Genomic DNA, 19,230 nt, shown 5'->3' with positions numbered 1-19,230 from the left:
ATTAAAGTATGCTTTGGTTGATTGATGAATGAAAATCTCGTTTGGCTGATTTGCGTAATTTTGAACTCTCCTTGGCATATATATGTTTTTTACCCTTAAGATTTAAATTTTAAGAAAATAATCTCAACAAAAAAATTATTTTAATATTTTACAAATTTTTGTAAGTAATAAATAGTTCACGTGTTTTTATCTATTTTTAATTTGAAGACGACTTTGGAGAATACTTTCAGTCAACTAGAAGAAAGAAACCAAAGAAGACTCATCTATGCTCATAGATATCTCTGCTTACATATTAAGCTTATGGATACATGCATTATTTATTAGTACTTCAGAAGAACTAGAGAAGAGTTGGAGGAGGGAGTTCAAATATGGAGGAGAAGGTGTTTACAATAGGACCCTGGGGAGGCAATGGCGGAGAAAGATGGGACGATGGGTGTTTCAGCGGTGTCAGAGAAATCCATGTTGAGCATCGTGACTACATTATGTCACTCACTTTGGTTTATGATAACCACGGTAAGCGTTTCAAAGCAACAAAACATGGAGGATCTAATCCAAAACTCAAGGCCAAAAAGGAAAAGGTTATAATCTTATAATATATATTAACAAGCTTATTCTATTATTTATTTTCCTTCCTTTCTTCATTTTATATTATTATATGTGTCTTGTAGATTAAGCTAAAATACCCAGGTGAATTCCTTGTTGGTATTTCTGGGCATTATTTTCCCTTGCAAGCTAGGGATGGCGGTAATCCGTACATACGGTCATTGAAATTCATAAGTAATAAAAGTATACTGGATCCCAAGAAAAAGAGGGGTGCCATTAATTTCGTCCAAGAAACCTATGGACCGTACGGAGTTGAAGAAGGGACACCATTCGACTTCGCAATGAAGGATTTAGAAATTGTGGGATTTCATGGTCGGAGTGGTTGGTATCTGGACTCAATCGGGATCCATCTGCGCCATCGCCAAGTCAAAACAGAGAAAGGGGATCACCCTCTAAAAGGTGCCTCCAATTCTACCCGTTACTCCATCAACTTTTAAGTATGTTTCATTTTTCTTTAGGTGATTGTCTCACCATAAAAACTCAACTCCAGTTAACTTGACGTGAAGTTAATAGGTAAGAGTTATTAAAAAATAATTTAGTCAAACCTAAAAATTGACTAAACTAAAAATTGACTCCTTATTACTTATATCAATTTTTCCGTTTACTAATTACATTCACTTTATCAAAATTGATTCACTAAATTAATGTACGTAAAATAGTAATCATTTGAATTTTATAAAGCTAGGTTGATTTTGGTGTGACAGGACCTGAAAAGAAGGCTGATTATTCAGCCTTAGGAAAATATGGGGAAGATTTAACAGAGCTGGCTAAAGCCGGAAAACTTGACAAAGTTTCTAGAAGGGATGGTGATATAAGAAGGTGTATCCAGGTTCTTTCTCGGAGAACGAAGAACAACCCCGTTCTTATTGGAGAACCTGGTGTTGGCAAGACTGCCATTGTCCAAGGGTATGTAATGTGTTGCGATGCTCCATAACTACATACTTTACTACTATTCTTGACTTAACTCTATCTTTGAAACAGGCTTGCTCAAAGAATCGTTGAAGGAGAAGTTCCTCAAGTTCTAATGAATCGAAGGGTATGCGTTGGAAACATCTATCCCAACTCACAAACCTGAGTCCTAAACTCAAATCTCTAAATATAACTAACACACTAGACATACATCAAAGATTAAAAATATTATTTATATATTAAAATTAACTACTAAAATCAGTTACGATATATTTATATATAAATAATAAATACATATATTGTTAGTTTATTTTTTATGTGTATTTTATATTTCAAAATATATATTTTATACTAGTGATTGATTTTGATATACACATGACATACTCAAAAACTAATTATGAGTTAAACCTTCTCTGTTTGCAGCTTGTTTCCCTTGATATAGGTGGCCTTGTTGCAGGATCAGAGTTGAGGGGACAATTTGAGGAAAAGTTGAAAGCCGTTCTCAAACAAGTAAGCGAATCCGAAGGTCAAATTATACTTTTCATTGATGAGATCCACACTATTGTGGGAGCAGGTATAATTATTTGATCGACTATGCTATCTGTTCTATTAATTAAAATTAGCTATCAAAATTAGAGAATATAAAATATATATTAAAATATAAATACACATCAAAAATAAATTAAACTACACATATATTTATATATAAATATATTAATGACAGATTTTAATGATTGATTTTAATTTTGGTATACGAATATTATTTTTGTTATTGGATTTAATTCACTTGTTTTGACATCTACCTCATAATTTCATCACACATTTTTTAACAAAGTAAAAATTTACATACCCTTATTTTTATGTGAAGTTAATTGAAATTGTTAAATAATAATTTAATCAAATATGTTAAATTATTTAATAATTTTCAACAACTTCACGTGTACATGAATTTTCAACCTCCAACAAATCTATTTCTACAGACATTAAAAAATAGATTTCTAAAAGCAATATTTTGATAAATTAAATTAAAGTATATAACTAATATAGCGACAACAATAATAGTCACTATAGTATAGCATAGCGTAACATGCACCTTAATATAAACCTTCCATATATCACTTGCAGGTGCTGGAGTAGATAGTTCAATGGATGCAGCTAATCTGTTGAAACCCATGCTTAGTGGTGGAGAGCTGCAATATATTGGGGCAACAACGTTGGACGAACATCGAAGATTCATCGAGAAGGATCCGGCCTTGGAGCGTCGGTTCCAGCCGGTTTATGTTGAGCCATCTTCAGTTGATGATACCATTCTAATACTCACGACACTCCGAGAAAAATATGAGCAGCATCACGGAGTCCCCATCTCCACTGATGCACTTACATATGCTGCAAAGGTAGCAGATCGATACATTACTTCAAGATTTTTACCTGACAAAGGTAACATGCATTGACACCCTCAATCTTCACACACTTGTTTTTCTTATCTTTAGAAAACGACAAATAAGTCCCAATCTTTTAATTTGAAGATAAATAAGTTTTTGATTAATTAAAAACACAAAAACGTCATTTATTTTTCAAAATACGAGACATTTAAGTTTCTGTAAATATAATTTATGAAAGCAATGTCCATAAAGAATTAATTAAAGGCTAGTGGAATTGCAGCTATTGATCTGGTTGATGAAGCAGCTGCAAAATTGAAGATGGAAATGACTTCTAAACCCGCTGAACTAGCCAACATAATTGAGACAATCCAGGCAAAAAAGACAGAGAGAAGCTCTCTCGAGAAAGAAGATGATAACGGAGAATCTAAAACAAAGTTAGATTCCCTTGAAAAGGAGCTCGCTTCCCTTGAGAAAGAAGAGAAACGTCTGACGGAGCGGTGGAATTTTGAGAAGTCTCTAATGGCTAAAATTCACACCATAAAACAACTGGTGAGTGGTGAGTCTTCTCTTTCTTGAAAAGTATTCATGCACGGCTTTTACACAATGAAGAGTTTGTATTATGATGCAGAAAAGTGAGATGAATATTCAAATTAGAGTCGCTAAGCGTCAGAATGATTATGACTATGCTGCTGAGTTAGCTCGCACTCAACGCTCCTTACAACAACAACTTGAAGATGTAGAGAAGGAGATATACAAGCGCGACGGTCTTATGATGAAGGAAAAAGTGACGGTAGAAGATATTGCTGAAATTGTGAGCAAATGGACTGGTATACCCATATCAAAATTACAACAATCTGATATGGATAAGTTACTAGATTTAGAAAATGAGCTCCATAAGCGAATTGTGGGACAAGATATTGCTGTGAAGGCAGTGGCGGAGGCTATCCAACGTTCAAGAGTTGGCCTTGCGTTTCCTAACCGTCCCATTGCTAGCTTCATGTTTATGGGACCTACTGGTGTTGGAAAAACAGAGTTGGCTAAAGCACTTGCCTCTTACTTGTTCCACACGGAAGAAGCGCTGGTTCGCATCAATATGAGCGAGTACAAGGATAAGCATATGGTTTCAAGACTGATTGGAGCTCCACCGGGATTCAGAGGGACTGGGGAGGCAGGCCAGCTCACCGAGAGGGTTCGCCGCCGGCCATATTCTGTTATTCTGCTTGATGAGATTGAGAAGGCAGACCGCGGCATCTTGGATGTTCTGCTTCCAGTCTTGGACGATGGAAGAGTGACTGATGCAAGTGGTCGCAAAGTGAGTTTCACCAACACTGTCATCATTATGACCTCCAATGTTGGATCCAATGTCATTCATGTGGCCATGGAAAGAAAGTTAGGATATGAAGACATGAAGAAGGAAGTGATGGATGCTGCGCAGAAAGAATTCCGGCCTGAATTCATTAACAGAGTTGATGAATTTATTGTGTTCCGGCCTCTAGAACCTGACCAAATAAACAACATAGTCAAGCTTCAGGTAAATTGATTGATTATCTCTTGGATTTGCATGAATTTTTTGCATAACTTTTTTTTTTCTTTGTTTTCCCTATTCCGTGATGTCATGTCATGAAACTACTCCTTCTAAAATCTTATCTGATAGGAAGGAGCACATGAATGGTTATATCTCTAATAATATCGAATGTTTCTTTTAAATACTCATCCTTCGTTCCTTTATGACAGTTGAATGAAGTGAAGAAGATATCCAAGGAGAGTCAGAAGATGGAAATAACAGTAAGGGATAGTGCTGTGAAACTTATTGCTGAGTGGGGGTATGACCAAAAATATGGTGCTAGGCTGGTGAAGCGAGTGATTCAGCAGAAAGTGTTGACCGAACTCACCAAGGGGATTCTAAATGGAAAATTTAAGGGGAACGACAGAATTTTAATAGACAGAGATATCACAAGCAAAGAGGAAAATAAACTCTCCATCAGGAAGGTTAGACCAGGCTCAGCATAGACCTTTCTGGCTTTCTTTTCTTCAGGTTTCAATAAATGGAATGTATGGGAATCATTCTAATTTAATTTCTTGTGTTAAAAGTTCTCATTTTTTATCTTAAACAAATGTTCATCAATAATGTCCTATAGCGAAGTGATGGGTTTTCTATTGACACTCAGAGAGTGTTGCGAAATGCTACCTGTTACATAGATGTGCAACTTGTTCACCTTTATGTAAACCTAAAAATATTTAATTATTTATTTATTTAAATAAAAAGTAAAAACCCAAGCCTGGTTTTTATATTTAGAATATTAAATAAATATGCTTTGGAAATTTTTAAAAAACTATTAACAGTTTAGCTTATTCAATCCAGTTTTATCCCTTAACCAAACACAAACAGAAAGCCAAGGGGAATCAAGCTTCAAACTCCATTTTACAAGAGAACTGTAGTAAAAAGTAAAAACACTATTTCTGCCTCAACTACTATACAAGAGTATCAAATTAAAAAGTACGCCATAAAAATGGGCTAAAAATGGGCTAAGTTCATTGGGCCGGCCTGTTTCCGTTTAAATGGGTGAGCTTTTATTTTTAATTCAGGCACATTTAAATTTCGGACTAAACGGGTTGAGTCCGATTAAGTAAAAAGAAATTGCGAGTTAAACGGACTAGTCCGCAGATTAAACGGGGTCTGCATAAATTTTGATTTTTTTTTAAATCGAAATTTTAGATTTTAATCAAACAGCATTCAAAAAAACTCGATCTAACCCGTACAAAAAATAACAGATTTAGAGAATTATTAAGTCAATAAGTCATGGACCATAAGCCTAATTGACCAAATACCAATAATCTAAAACTATGCAAGCTAAAAAAAATCAAACCCAAAAAATAACCCAACCTATATACAATATAAGAGTACAAAATTAAAAAAACTCTCTCTAACTCTAAGCCAAACAGCCACTCACTAAAACTCAAACGGACAAAGGAAAAAGAGAAAGCACTATGCCCTAAATCCCTAATTTATTAAAATATTAAGATTCAACAAGCAATTTCACAAATCAATTTTTTAATTATTTAGTTTTACCTTATAAATTAAACAATAATAAAAATTATAATTTTAAAAGATTTAAATTTTAAAATAACTATTATATTATTTAGTGAGATTTAAAATATTAAATTTTTAAATATATAATCAACAATAATTTGATAAATTCGTTTAAATAAAAAAATTTTATTATAAAAAATTACAATTTGAAAGTGTAAACTTTTAAAATACAAATGACAAAATAATTTTATAATAATTTAATTATTTTTATTATTTTATGTAAAGAGAATTTTGTTTATTAAGGTCTAAAAGATAATATTAAAATTAGTATTATAAAAAATATTTTAAATTCAATATTATGAAGAAAAAATAAAAAAAAAATTATATGAGAACTAATTTGATTAATTTAAAAAAATTTAGGAATGAAAGTGACTTACATCTGAACTTTTAGGGACTATTTTGATCTACCACATTATTATGCCATGTGACACTTAACGTAACACGTCCTCATTTAACTAATGGAATGATTAATTTTAAGGACTAATATGACTAAAAAAAATAATTTAAATAATAAATAATCTTTTAGAGATAAATTTAACTATTAATCTGCTTATAATACTTTACATAGATTATATTTTTAATCAAGATATCACTATTTTACAAAGAACTATTTTATTTTGTAAATATTCCAAATGAGTAATTTTGAGCTACATTATATATATATATATATAACTCAGATTTTTATGGTACATGAGTCATGATGAGTTATAACTTGGTATTAATTATTATTTATTTTTAATTGTAAGTTGTAATCGATAATTTTAGAGAAAATGATAAATACGTCTTTGACCTTTCGACTCGCGGATATTTATATTCTTAAAAATTTAAAAATACTTTTAAATTCTTGACTTTTTTAAAATTTGGATATATCGATCCCTAGGTCTAATTTGTCCAATTTTAAAAATCTTTTTATGTGTGCATCCGTGTATCGATCAGACTAATATAACAAAAGTCATGTTTGATTTTTTTGTTTATTGAGTCTGCCAGACTCAAGTAAATAGAGAAATCGATGTGTCTAAATTTTAAGAAGGTCAAATATTTAAATATATTTTTAAATTATTAAAAAATAAAATATTTTTCCAAAAAATCAAGTACTTATTTATCATTTTTTCATAATTTTATTAACCATTATTACTGATTTAATGATCAAATGGTCATGACATTAATGTTATTAATATATATACAAAATACGGTCTTATTTTTTTTTAAAAAAAAAGGAGATCGATGAAATTATAAAAATTATATCTCACTAATTTATGTTAAAGATAATAAACTTTGTATTATTAATTTATAGGATTAATTTATATATAAATTTATTAAAAAAATTATATATTAATTAAAAAAAACATAAATTTATGATAAAATCCATTATAAATTTATTTTATTAAACACTTATTATAAAGGTTGGTGGCGGACGATTTTTTTATTCTCTCTCCCCGGAGCAATGCGCGGAGCAAGGGGTGGTTGTTGGCGGATGGGTTGCATGGAGTGGTTTGTGGCATCAGCTCCCTCGCCGGTTTGTGGCGCGACGCAGTGGCTTCTTTATCGCCCGAGGCCACCCTTTACGTGGTTTGCAGTTTCGGTTTGCGGACAGCCGTCGTGCGGCGTTGAAGACGGCTCGAAGCGGCATGCGACTGAAATGGAAGGATAAAGATTTATGTGGTTGTTTTTTTTATTGTGAATAGGAGTAAATGTGAAATTAGGTTAACTCTTAAGATATTATTTTGTTTTTTTCACTATTGAAGTATTTTTTATTAACAGACATGTTTTTTCATCGGTTCTGCACCACTAGTTGATTTTCTAGCGAATTTGATACGAAAATGTTGTGTAATTTAAACAAAGGTATCACTTATCACGTATCACCAGATTAATTTTATTTGCAAACTCTATACTTTCAATAATAAAAGTTACAATTATTTTAAAACGGAACAAATATATATATTCTTAGTATCATCGTCCTTGACGAGATGTTGAATAATATTAAATAATATTTGGAGCGGGAATGTCTCGGCTTTCACTGGTAGTAGCGTCTCAAATTTGTAGATGAATTTTACATTTGTTGAGTGGTAGAAGATGAAGTAGCTTTACTAATTCAGCTTCTGAAAAGAAAGCTGTTGGGCGGGGGAAGAGGATGAAGATGATGTTGATTCTATGCCTATAGAAATTGTGTCACCGTTCTGAAATTCTCCGTGAAGAATACGTTGGACAAGTTGATCCTCCACTTTATCCAGAATCACCCGGCGCACTGGCCTTGCACCATATTGTTTGTCATCATCCTCCAAGTTCGCAAGAAGTTTGATAGCATCAGGCGTTGCCTGAATTTTCATCTCGCGCTGACTTGCATATCTCTTCTCCAACTCCGCCAACTATATTCCAATTTTTTATTTGAATTTAATAAATTATATTAATAATTAAGACCTAAAAATATATGGTTTTTTTTTTTAAATAAGGGACACAGCAGAGTGGTGGAGGTGGTTTATTTTTTAATGATAGAATATTATAATAATAGTAAATATATTATTATTAGTATTATCGATTAAATAATAGTCATCACTAATTTATAGATATAATTATAATGATTATAAAAAATATCTTGGTTGAATAACTTAAAATGTATGTTATTTCAATTTTACAATTTAATAAATAGAAAGAATGAAAATATTATTCAGACATCTTGAAAGATAGTAACAAGTGTGATTTTCTCATATATATATATATATTTCAAAATTATATAGTTTATTTATGTTGTTTATATACAACATATTTCCAATGAGTATGAAAAAAAAATCTTTAAGAAACACCACAAATAACATATTTTGTTCTACAGCATCTCATTTCTGTGGTATTATTATTATTATTGTACCAAAAAAGATGACTGTTTATTGAGTTATGTTCATTATTTAAGAATTAATTATTCTAATAACAAAATAGGTATTTCAACAACTAACTGATTTATGCAAATTGTCATTTTATAAAAGCATTTTGAATTTTGTTGAAAGAATAAATTAAATAATTTACTATAGTTGTCCATTTATTTTTTGGTAGTCACAATAGTATTTTTTGTTTAGAAAAATATAGATAACCAATAATATTTTTGAACAATCTGTAAACAATATGAATTACTAAGATTAAAAGAATAAATTATTCTTAAATTTAATTAATAACATTAAATTAAGATATAATATATTTTTATTTAATTAATAATTATTTATATTGTTTAAGATGATTATTGTCTACCTAGCATTTTACTTTTCGTTTTAAGAAAAGAATTAGCAATAATGTGATGAGAGAGGGGATGGAATTACCTGTAACGTGACAATGGCTTCGATTTGGTCAGTGCTGAGGGGCAAGAAGACAAGAAATTCATCAATGCGATTGATGAATTCAGGTTTAAAATGGGCGTGGGAGCGTGCAGCCTCCATTGCGTTCTTCTTGAGATTTTCATAAGGTAGGTTATCGTTGGCGTCACTGAGAATCTTCTGTGATCCAACATTTGAGGTCATAATGATAACAGTATTGGTGAAGTTGACCAAGCAACCTGCTGCGTCCTTTATTTTACCTTCATCCAAGATGGGAAGCAAGACTTCTAGAAGCTCCGGATGTGCCTTCTCGATCTCATCAAACAGAATAACGGAATACGGTCTGCGTCGAACGGCTTCAGTGAGCTGCCCTCCTTCTTCAGGTGGAGACCCTATCAAGCGTGACACCGCATGCTTTTCCTTGTAAGCACTCATATCGAAGCGCACCAATGCTTCCTCTGTGTTGAACAACAAATTAAATAAGCAAGTGCCTTAGCCAGCTCCGTCTTTCCAACTCCCGTGGGTCCCATAAACATGAAGCTTGCTGTGTGTCACGATCAATTTTAAAAAGTTAGATTTAACAGTGTTTGTATAATAGTGTTTGTATAGTTTTTTGGAGTATTTTAGAATACTCTAGATAGTTTCGGAACGTTCTAGAATGTTCTAAAAGTCCCAGAATACCCTAGAAGGTTCTAGAAGACTCTGGAAGGTCATAGAGTATTCTAGAAGAGTGTAGATGTATATAGAAGTATAAAGAGTGATATAGAATAATCTAAAAACATTTAGAGAGTTGTGATAGGATAAATATTTATAAAGAAGGTTCTGGATGATTAATCTGGACCGTTGATTAGATTTAATCCTAACCATCCATTGAGGAAGTAGATGGCTATAAATAGGAGTGAGAGTTAGAGTTTACCACATCACTGGTACTATTCTCTTTTCTCACACATGTTTATTGCTATTGCTCCACTGAATGCTTTTTGTTTGTTATATTTGTGAATCTTAGTTTGAGTGGAATGACAATTAAGGAAGACTTTAAGGTGAGAGAGAAATTGAAAATGAAAATAAAAAATAAAAAAAAAATCAGCTTTTGAAAAAAACAGGTAAACATGTAATTTACAATGCATTTTAGCTAGCATAGAAATGGTTGGACGAAGAGGAGTACCTTGACTTAGGGAATTTTGCATAATTCTATTTGACTTTGTTCAACAAAGAAAAAGAAGAGAAAGAAAAAAAAGGAAGGAATAACGTTTTCCTTTTTCTTTTTTTCCTAGCTCAAGATGGTTCAACTTAAAAGAAGCTTAAATATTAATTAGCTTTTTGAAGTAGATGAAAAAGTACTATATATATATGTTGAAGACTTGACTCGAGTTGCATTTCTAGAATTGTTGGGTAACTGACTTGACTCAGAAATCAGATAAGAAAATAGATGCTAAGATAGTAATAGGTAGGGTATTAGTTTATATGGTTATGAAAAAGTGAGATTTTCAGCATGTGTTATGTGTGTTTGTGTTTTTACTTTTACTTAAACCATTTTTAGATTAATGAAATTACATATTTATGAGTGATGTTTGTCTGTTATGTTTTATTAGCTTTAAATGCAAAATCTGAGGTTGTTGGTGTCATTAGTTTTGGTGATGTTTGTCTCTTATGTTTTATTAGTTTTAAATGTAAAATTTGAAGTTGGTGTCATTAGTTTTGGTTATGAGTATATGAGATCACCTACCAAAAGTCCTTTTGATTTAATGAAATAGCTTTAGATTTGATGGAATTTTATTTGGTTGTTCATTATTTTTTCTGTACTTACTTTATCCTGCAAAATATTCATAAAGTTAGTGTCATCCGAAAATTAAGTGCAGAATTGATAAAATATTTTGTTGTAATAACTTGGTACTAAATAGAATATCATATTGAGTCATAGTTTGTATTGAGATAAAAAAATTTGTCGTTTGTTCTGTTTAATTTATAGTAAAATTTTAAGTTTTTAAGTGCATTATTTGTAACTGTACTTTAGTTAATAATCAATTTATGTAATACTCCTTTTTTCTATTAAGCCAACAAAAAGACGAATGTAAAATTATCTCTTCACAGGTTATTAGTCTCTTTCATTTTACCTTATGCTACTTTTAAAATCCCTTTTTTTTTTTCAATTGCATCCTAGTTATATTGCAGGTAATTTATTTTTTCTAATATTTGTTCCATTTTGGATTTGAGCAAAGTAACTTACTTTTTCAAAAGACAAAATGATTGATGATATGTCTGAACTGTCATTAACCTTGTAACCATTGTTAGCATTGGACTCCTATTTCTTTAAATTTGATTGATTTATTGATTTGGTGTATCTTTTTAATTCTTTAGCCTATTTGCATCTTAATAGTGAAGATGAATACGGTAAAAAAATGTGAAGATTATTAGCAGTGAGGATGAGATTCAGTCCGTGTACAACTACGAAACCACGGAGCTTGTTCATGAGAACAGGAATGGTTCTTATCAATGGATTGTTAAACCATTAGTATTGTTGAGCATGATATATAGTAAATTAATTAAGAACCTTAGTTCTGTCATTGTCCCTTCTAAAACATGTTATGTAGAAACCAGCCACGTGCCCTCTTATTAGAAACCAGCCACGTGCCTATTTCTATATGTCATTTTGATCCTTTTAAAGAACTAGAATTCTAAATCAAGATATCATACTAGGCTGCGATTCCGGTGGCCGCGATAGTGGCGGCTAGCAGTGATTATGGGTTGACTAACTAATAAAATAGTGACAGGTAAAATATATGTTGTTGTTCTTATTTGCATTTAAATATCTAAACACAGTAATTATTTGTAAAATATACGTTATCTTCTCTTATAATTTTTAAAAAATATTATTTTTAATTAATTTTAAATTTTTGTGTTAACTTTATTTATTTTTAAAAAAAATAAATTATTTTTATAAAAATATTCTTTAGTAAAAATTTTATTTTATTTTTATTAAATTTTACTTATCAAAATATTTTTTAATAAATTTTTTTATTAATTAAATTGTATTTTTACTAAAATATTTTTAAAAAAATTTAATAATTAAATTATTTTTCTCTAAGATATTCTTCAATAATTTTTTAATTATTAAATTATAATTTTATCAAAATTTTAATTAAGAATTATTTTTATATTTTACTATTAATTTTCGATATCAATATATATTCTTTTAACATTAAATAAAAAAAAAATTACCATGGTTAATATGTATAACAATTAATATATACTGATATCAAAAAATAATCTTACCAATTTTTTTATTTAATGTTAAAATAATATATATTGATATCAGAAAATTAATAGTAAAATATAACTATAATTGTTAACAAAAATTTTGGTAAAATCACAATTTAATAATTTAAAAATTATTGAAAATATATTAAAACTATTATTTTTTTTAAAGTAGTATTTTTTTTGTGACAAATCAAACTATTATTGAGTCGATAAAGGTGAAAAGTTGATCTTAATACTGTTGAACTTGCTCAATAAATTATCCTCCTCCAAACTTTAAGTGCACCAAATAGCTCATACCAAAATTAAGCAGGCACTAGCTATAACTTTTATTTTTTCATTACATTAGCTTTTGGTATAAGACAACAAAATTGCACAAATAAAAAAAAATTCATTTAGCTAGAACCTCAAATGCAAATCAATAGTAAAAAACACAACTCATACTTAACGTAAACCGCTGCTGTCTCCAGCGGTTTATTCACGTGTCCCAATATGCTTCAGCAGTTTCCATGCTGCCACATTTCAAAATAATCTGCGGTTGGCAGCAGCGAATTTTGTGTAACCCTAAACCGCTACTGCCAGTAACGGTTTCTATAGATACATAAAAAAATGTATTTGCATTTTCATTTTGGAAACAATGCATTTACATAATTTTGAAGATATAACAATTTATTTACGTAAATTGTCCAAAATTTAATGACAAAAAAAATAAAATTTTTGTTAGAAGATATTTTTGTAAAAAATAATTTATTTTTTTTAAAAAATTAATAAATTTAACATTAATTAACACAAAAATTTAAAATAAATTAATTTTTTTTAAAAAGTTATAAAAAAATTATATTTTATAAATAAAAAAAATATTATTTTAACATCCCACAAAAGTGAAAAGTGAAATTTTCTACGCACACTCAAAGTTACCATTCTTAATTAGCAGAGTTACCATGCCTCAATAATAGCCACATATTTGTTAGTCAATTCACCATGTGTTGCATCATTACAGGTCAACTTGGTATAACCACACTTAGTACCGAACACAACTAGACACCATAGACAACACCATCATACTATGTACAATGGAAAAATAAGGACTATTTAAGCTTATAATTGTGATTACTTAGGATAAATTAAGGCAAGTTATACTTCTAATACTGCAGTGTTATTAGTAAACTTCATCTCTAGATTTCTGATAATTACTTTGTTCTCTTCCTCTGTTAATCTTCTGATGAATGTAACAATGTAGGATCAAAAACATCCGGTGGAGGAAAGCCTCTTCATTGGACATCCTGCCTCAAAATCGCCAAGATCTCGCGACCGCCCTACTCTACATCCACCAAAACCCTGGCTTAACTCATGGAAACCTTAAATCTTCTAATGTCTTGCTGGGTTCGGACTTCGAATCCTGTCTTACTGATTATGGGCTCACCATGCTCCTTAACCCTGACTCAATGGATGCTCAACAACACTAAAATTGGGGTACACATAATCAAGATCCAAATTCCAAAACATTTTATTTTCACTTTTTTGTTTCATTTCTGATTTTTTTTTTAATGCTCAGTGTAATGCTTGTTGGGTGGGGTGGAAACAATGGCATCAAACTCACTGGTGGCGTTATTGCAAATCGATAGTTAGTTTCATTTCCCAGCAGTTTTTTGTTTTATTTTTTTATGATTATTGAGAAATAATGGTGTGGAAATTGTGTGTATTGTGTTCAGGGGAATTTCATGGGCAACGAAGGACAAGATCCAACAAGCGAATCACTTTGGGTCTCTGACTCAAGCCTCTGCTATCAGAGTGGGATCTTACCAAGGAGAGGAAATTTATGCCCCATTCAAGAGCCTCCTCCCTCTGGTATTTTTATTTTATTTTATTTTATTTATTTATTTTCCTTCTTGTAGTCACCTGTGCTTTTAGAAAATTTAATTAGTGTGTCCATTTTTCTTTGGTAGTTCCTTTCTGTTTTACTTAATTCAGCGTGTTTTGAATTATACAAATGTTTTTAGTTTTACAAATATTTTAGTCATTGTGGGGAGTGCTAGCAAGAGTGAATGTTGCTACCATTCAGCTTATTCTTGTGAAGAAAAAATGCTAATGTTGCTAATTTTCACTCTATAGTAATGAAGGTTAATTTTTGATGCATGCACTGACAGTCTAAAAAAACTTACACATTCATCCAATTATATTCGCGTATTTAGACGACTTTTTAAATGACGGTTTTGAAAATTAGTTATTTTTGCTACGGTGACCATGCTCACATGCATAAAAATTAAATTCAATTGGTAATGGTAGTGCTTTTTGGTTAATATGTTATAGAATTGGTCATTTTGAGAACAATGGTTAAGGCATAAAACCAATCATTAATATGTTGTATATGCTGTCGTGCATAAATTAATAGCCCTGTACTTCACATTAGGACTCTCATCCTCACTGTTCTTTAGGCTATTGATTTTGCTAATAGGTGAACTCTTCATTATAGATTGAAACAATTCAAACATAAAATGTGATTTAGCATAGGATCATAGCATAGGTGAATTCTTTTGTGGCTCTCAGCTCTTCCACATGTTTCATCTTCAGCTATGGAGACATGTTTCATCTGTTTGGTTGGACTTCTATTAAGCTGTATGTATGTAAAGTTATAGATAAAAACCAATGGTCCAAATATGCATTCTTACTACCAGTATATCAAATGAATGAAAAATAGTGTATTATTATTGCTAGTCATAAGATTGCTTCTTAATTCAATTTGCACTTTTGCAGTCTTGCCATGATCCATCTTATTAGTTCACCCTTGAGATCCCTCTTGTGCAATGTCACCACTATTTTTATTTCAACCCGTCTCTTGACCCTTCGATTTTTATCTTGGATTACATGGTGAAAATCTTTCTTAGCATAGTACTCTCATATACCTTACTTGATTCATTCTATCATGATTTAGGATGTGCATTCTCGTAAAGGTTTGATAGCGATGGTTCAGAGGAGAAAAAGATTATTGAAATATCTCAGAAGAACTTATTGGGAATCTTATTGTTTCGTTATATCTAAGCTTCACATTTATTCTCTTGAAAACATCTTTGTGTATGTTGGCACTTCTTTCATTCCTACCTTTTTAGTATAATTTATTGGTGTTTATTGCAGACTCAAAAACTTATAAGTTTATGTTGACACTTCTTTCATTCTTATCTTTGTGTATGTTTGCATGAAGAGGATCATGAAATTCTTTAGAAGCATCAAGACTGAAAAACTGGCTTAGCAAAAGTTCGAAGGTCTAGAAAGCTTTCGGTATTGTTTATATGCATGGTGGCTAACTATAAGCATGCATTTTTTTTGGCATTTTTATCAGGTAAGTAGAATATCACAGTTTAATTTGCCTTTTTCTTGTTGCACAAATTCACTAATATCAAGTGATCACTCTTTAAACATTGTTGAAAGTGATGGTTTTTGTTGCTCCAGGACGGAAAGATTGAAGCCAAATAGTTAAGCTTATTGGAATTCCCAGCTTAGGAGCAATAATGCCTGGAGAGCTTCGAAAATATGGAACCATGATTGCTCCAAGTCTATATGCTCCAGTTCATCAACACTTCTTTGTTGCTCGCATGGACATGGCTGTTGATTCTAAACCTAGTGAAGCTTTGGCCTTCCCTCGAGTCTAAAGATGCTAAGTTTACCACTTTGTAGCATAATATTTCAGTTTCAAGTTAACATTGTTACTCTGTTAATGTGTTTGGTGACTATAATGTTCATAATATTACTTTTAACATAATTATAGGCTCGTAGCATTTTTTGTTGTTTAGATTTGTAACATGATTTATTACTTTTTAAGAGAAATTTATGTATCAATATTTGAGTTTAATGAAATATCTCATTTTGTATTAATTAATTTCAGTATATTTATATATGCATAATGATAATAATTGTTAGCAAAAATAATTGAGATTCTAGAAAAAAAAAAGATAGTTTGTTACTTCTAAGAAAATGAGTATGATATAACTAAAAAAAGTCTTAAGATTTTAGCGGTAATAGTAATGACAACTAAAAGTGAATAATATTACAATTTTAGAATAATTTTTAGTGGCCATATAAATTGCCAATAAAATAGGTTTTGGCGGCAATAGTAATGGTTACTAAAAGTGAATAACATTGCAATTTTAGAATTACTTTTGGTAACCATATAAATTGCTAAGAAAATGGCCGCTAAAAGTTATATACTTTTTGCGGCCATTAAAAAAGTCTTTACCGGCAAATGTTATAATTGCCGATAAATGTATTAGCGGCTATTTTTATTGCCGTTAAAAGAAAAAATAAATGGCCATTAAAAATAATTTTTCTTTTAGTGCTCTCTCTGTCTCTTCTTTACCAAATAATAAAGCTGTAAAACTAAGCAAAATAGCTAACTAAGACCAACCAAGTTGATTAAACGTGGTTCACATCTACGCGGGTTGTTTTTCTTCTTCTTTTTCATAGGCTTCTTCTTATATCGTTGTTGTTTCTTCTTCTTCTCCTCCTCTTTTTCCTTTTTCCTCATATTTCTCTTTCGTTATCGTCGCCGTTGTCATCACCATGATCACCTCCTCCTCCTCCTCCTCCTCTTCTTTCTTCTTTTTTCATTCAAATTTCTTTTCTTCCTTCTTTTGGTAACCCAAAAGAATATCACTTAATTATTGGTGATCTACAATATTTGACCTTAACTCGCCCTGATTTAACCTTTGCCGTTAATAGAATGGTGCAGTTCATGCATCATCGCTCTCTTTATCACTGGAAATGCATTAAGCGTATTTTTTGTTATCTCAAAGGTACTCTTGATCATGGTCTGTTATTCACTAAATCTGCTAATTTTCGTCTTATATCCTTCGCAAATGCTAACTGGGATGGCAATATTGATTACGTAAGAGCATCATGAGCTTCTGTATTTATTTTGGTGACAATCTCATATCATGGAGAAACAACAAATAGACAAAAGTTAGCAGAAGTATTACAAAGACAGAATATCAAGCAGTGTGTGTGCTGCTAAAACTGAAATTTATGTCTCTTCAGTAACTACTAGCAGAGCTCTATATTCTTCAAATTATTTCCCCTACCATCTACTGTGACAATCAATTAGTGTGTCTCTTAACAGACAACCCCATCACGTTGCAAGCATCTAGAACTTGATTTGCATTTTCTTTGTGACCTTATCAATAAAAAAATATCTATGTGATGCACATTCTCTCCTATGATCAACTCACATACCTTCTTACAAAGCCACCATCTTTAAGCTTATTAGACAAATTCAGATCCAAACTGAGGGTACGTACCAAATCGTACCTCATTTTTAGGGGGGATTTAATTAGGAAAACTAGTTAGTTAGTTATGAGAGTTAGTTATTATGTTGTGCACTCTCTAATGGCTCCTGTATGTTATCTATACTACTATATATGTGCTAGTCTAAAACTCTCATAACACAGAACTGCATAATGATCAATGCAGTAATTTTAGTTTTCTACGTTTATAAGTTTTTTTTTTCTGTTCTTCTTTCATTCGTTACTTTTCTAAATAGCTTCTCTTTCATTTTTATTCTAGAGTTCTTGAAACTCTCATAGCATTCATCCTTTTCTCAAAATTCAATGTCATTATTGTTGCTGCTGTTAGTCTGTCACTACCATTATCGTCGTCGTCGCTGCTGTCATTATCACCGTTGCCTTCGTTTTTTTCTTTTTTCTTTTCTTAAGGTTGTCTTCTTGTTGTTGTTGTATTTCATTTTCTTTGTGAATCGAATGTATCTTCTTTATTAAGTGAAATTGAAAAGGTATGATTACATTTTACATTATTTTTCTATGTTCAATATTTGTGTACTATATGTATGAATTTATGTGCTATGTTGAATAAAAATGTGTACTGTGCTTAAATATTTGTGTGATGTAATAAACCAAAATTTGTTTAATGATTTGTGATAAATTAGTGAGTTACTAGGCTATTAGTTTTGATTACTTGTATTATTTTTCTATACTCAATATTTATGTGTTATTGTATATATTTTTTTTTCTTGATTATGGTTATTTATGATGTTCTTAGTGTTTTTTTAATTGAATTGTTTGAAAAATTAGTGTTATTCTATAATTCTGATTTTTGTGTTATATATGTGAATTTGTGTGTGTGCTATATTGAACAAAAATGTGTGTTACGTTTAAAAATTTGTGTGCTATGATAAACCAGAATTTATTTAATGATATTTGTCAAGTTAGTGTGAGCTACCAAGCTATTAACTTCGATCACTTGTGTGCTGTGAAAATGAAGGGATATGTGTTGTTTCGCTTTATTTTGATTTACACATGTGATGTAATATGGTGTTTGCAGTGTTGATAGACAATTGCAAGAAAGACGAGGCGATCGTTAAACTTTTCAAGAGCCATTACATTCAAAGCTAAATTTCACATCTTGCATTTAAGGGTAGCATTCCATAAATACAAAGGAGAGGTGTTGGGTGCACTAAAAGATTGTCGTGCCGCACTCTATGAATCCTAACCACAAAAAAATGTTAGAACTGCACATCAGAGTTAATAACCATGAGTCATGATGACATACTTAAAAAGAATGTCAACAACACCTTTTTGTGTGTGTGTGTGTTTTTTTTTGAAAAATAGAACCTGTAATATAACATTAGTTTGCAATGAATGGTGACTGGTTTACACACTATGAAAAAAAAAGAGAAAAAAATAAA

The 19,230-nt window shown here is 30.8% G+C and overlaps 3 protein-coding genes across 3 annotated transcripts; 2 read left to right on the top strand and 1 right to left on the bottom strand.

Annotated features, from left to right (window-relative positions):
• Window positions 1-228: 228 nt before the first annotated feature.
• On the top strand, window positions 229-5,057 carry LOC107635377 (chaperone protein ClpB3, chloroplastic). The gene is made up of 9 exons (XM_016338848.3): window positions 229-578; window positions 669-1,002; window positions 1,308-1,509; window positions 1,585-1,639; window positions 1,936-2,086; window positions 2,638-2,949; window positions 3,175-3,443; window positions 3,523-4,425; window positions 4,629-5,057. Exons 1-9 carry the CDS (start codon window positions 369-371, stop codon window positions 4,902-4,904), a joined length of 2,712 nt encoding a protein of 903 aa, XP_016194334.1. The 5' UTR covers window positions 229-368; the 3' UTR covers window positions 4,905-5,057.
• A 2,929-nt stretch (window positions 5,058-7,986) lies between these two features.
• On the bottom strand, window positions 7,987-9,719 carry LOC148569498 (chaperone protein ClpB3, chloroplastic-like). The gene is made up of 2 exons (XM_088483115.1): window positions 9,291-9,719; window positions 7,987-8,351 (listed from the first exon to the last, which is right to left on the bottom strand). Exons 1-2 carry the CDS (start codon window positions 9,717-9,719, stop codon window positions 8,073-8,075), a joined length of 708 nt encoding a protein of 235 aa, XP_088339241.1. The 3' UTR covers window positions 7,987-8,072.
• A 3,964-nt stretch (window positions 9,720-13,683) lies between these two features.
• Window positions 13,684-15,719, top strand: LOC107635376 (uncharacterized). The gene is made up of 4 exons (XM_016338847.3): window positions 13,684-14,012; window positions 14,095-14,163; window positions 14,252-14,387; window positions 15,472-15,719. Exons 1-4 carry the CDS (start codon window positions 13,890-13,892, stop codon window positions 15,486-15,488), a joined length of 345 nt encoding a protein of 114 aa, XP_016194333.1. The 5' UTR covers window positions 13,684-13,889; the 3' UTR covers window positions 15,489-15,719.
• The last annotated feature ends 3,511 nt before the right edge of the window (window positions 15,720-19,230 follow it).

Source organism: Arachis ipaensis, chromosome B4 (genome assembly GCF_059453495.1).
Source record: "Arachis ipaensis isolate K30076 ecotype BB chromosome B4, ASM5945349v1, whole genome shotgun sequence".
Classification (NCBI taxonomy): Eukaryota; Viridiplantae; Streptophyta; class Magnoliopsida; order Fabales; family Fabaceae; genus Arachis; species Arachis ipaensis.
The sequence above is the reverse complement of the archived record's forward strand: the minus strand, read 5'-3'. Positions and strand labels throughout refer to the sequence as shown.

Excerpts from the sequence above, each read along its gene's own strand:
- LOC107635377 (XM_016338848.3), top strand. The coding sequence starts at position 369 with ATGGAGGAGAAGGTGTTTACAATAGGACCCTGGGGAGGCAATGGCGGA. Across the intron at positions 1,510-1,584 it reads AAGACTGCCATTGTCCAAGG|GCTTGCTCAAAGAATCGTTG; the intron begins GTATGTAATGTG and ends TCTTTGAAACAG. Across the intron at positions 2,950-3,174 it reads AAGATTTTTACCTGACAAAG|CTATTGATCTGGTTGATGAA; the intron begins GTAACATGCATT and ends GTGGAATTGCAG.
- LOC107635376 (XM_016338847.3), top strand. The coding sequence starts at position 13,890 with ATGGAAACCTTAAATCTTCTAATGTCTTGCTGGGTTCGGACTTCGAAT. Across the intron at positions 14,013-14,094 it reads TCAACAACACTAAAATTGGG|TGTAATGCTTGTTGGGTGGG; the intron begins GTACACATAATC and ends TTTAATGCTCAG. Across the intron at positions 14,164-14,251 it reads GGCGTTATTGCAAATCGATA|GGGAATTTCATGGGCAACGA; the intron begins GTTAGTTTCATT and ends TATTGTGTTCAG.
- LOC148569498 (XM_088483115.1), bottom strand. The coding sequence starts at position 9,719 with ATGAGTGCTTACAAGGAAAAGCATGCGGTGTCACGCTTGATAGGGTCT. Across the intron at positions 8,352-9,290 it reads AAGCCATTGTCACGTTACAG|TTGGCGGAGTTGGAGAAGAG; the intron begins GTAATTCCATCC and ends ATTGGAATATAG.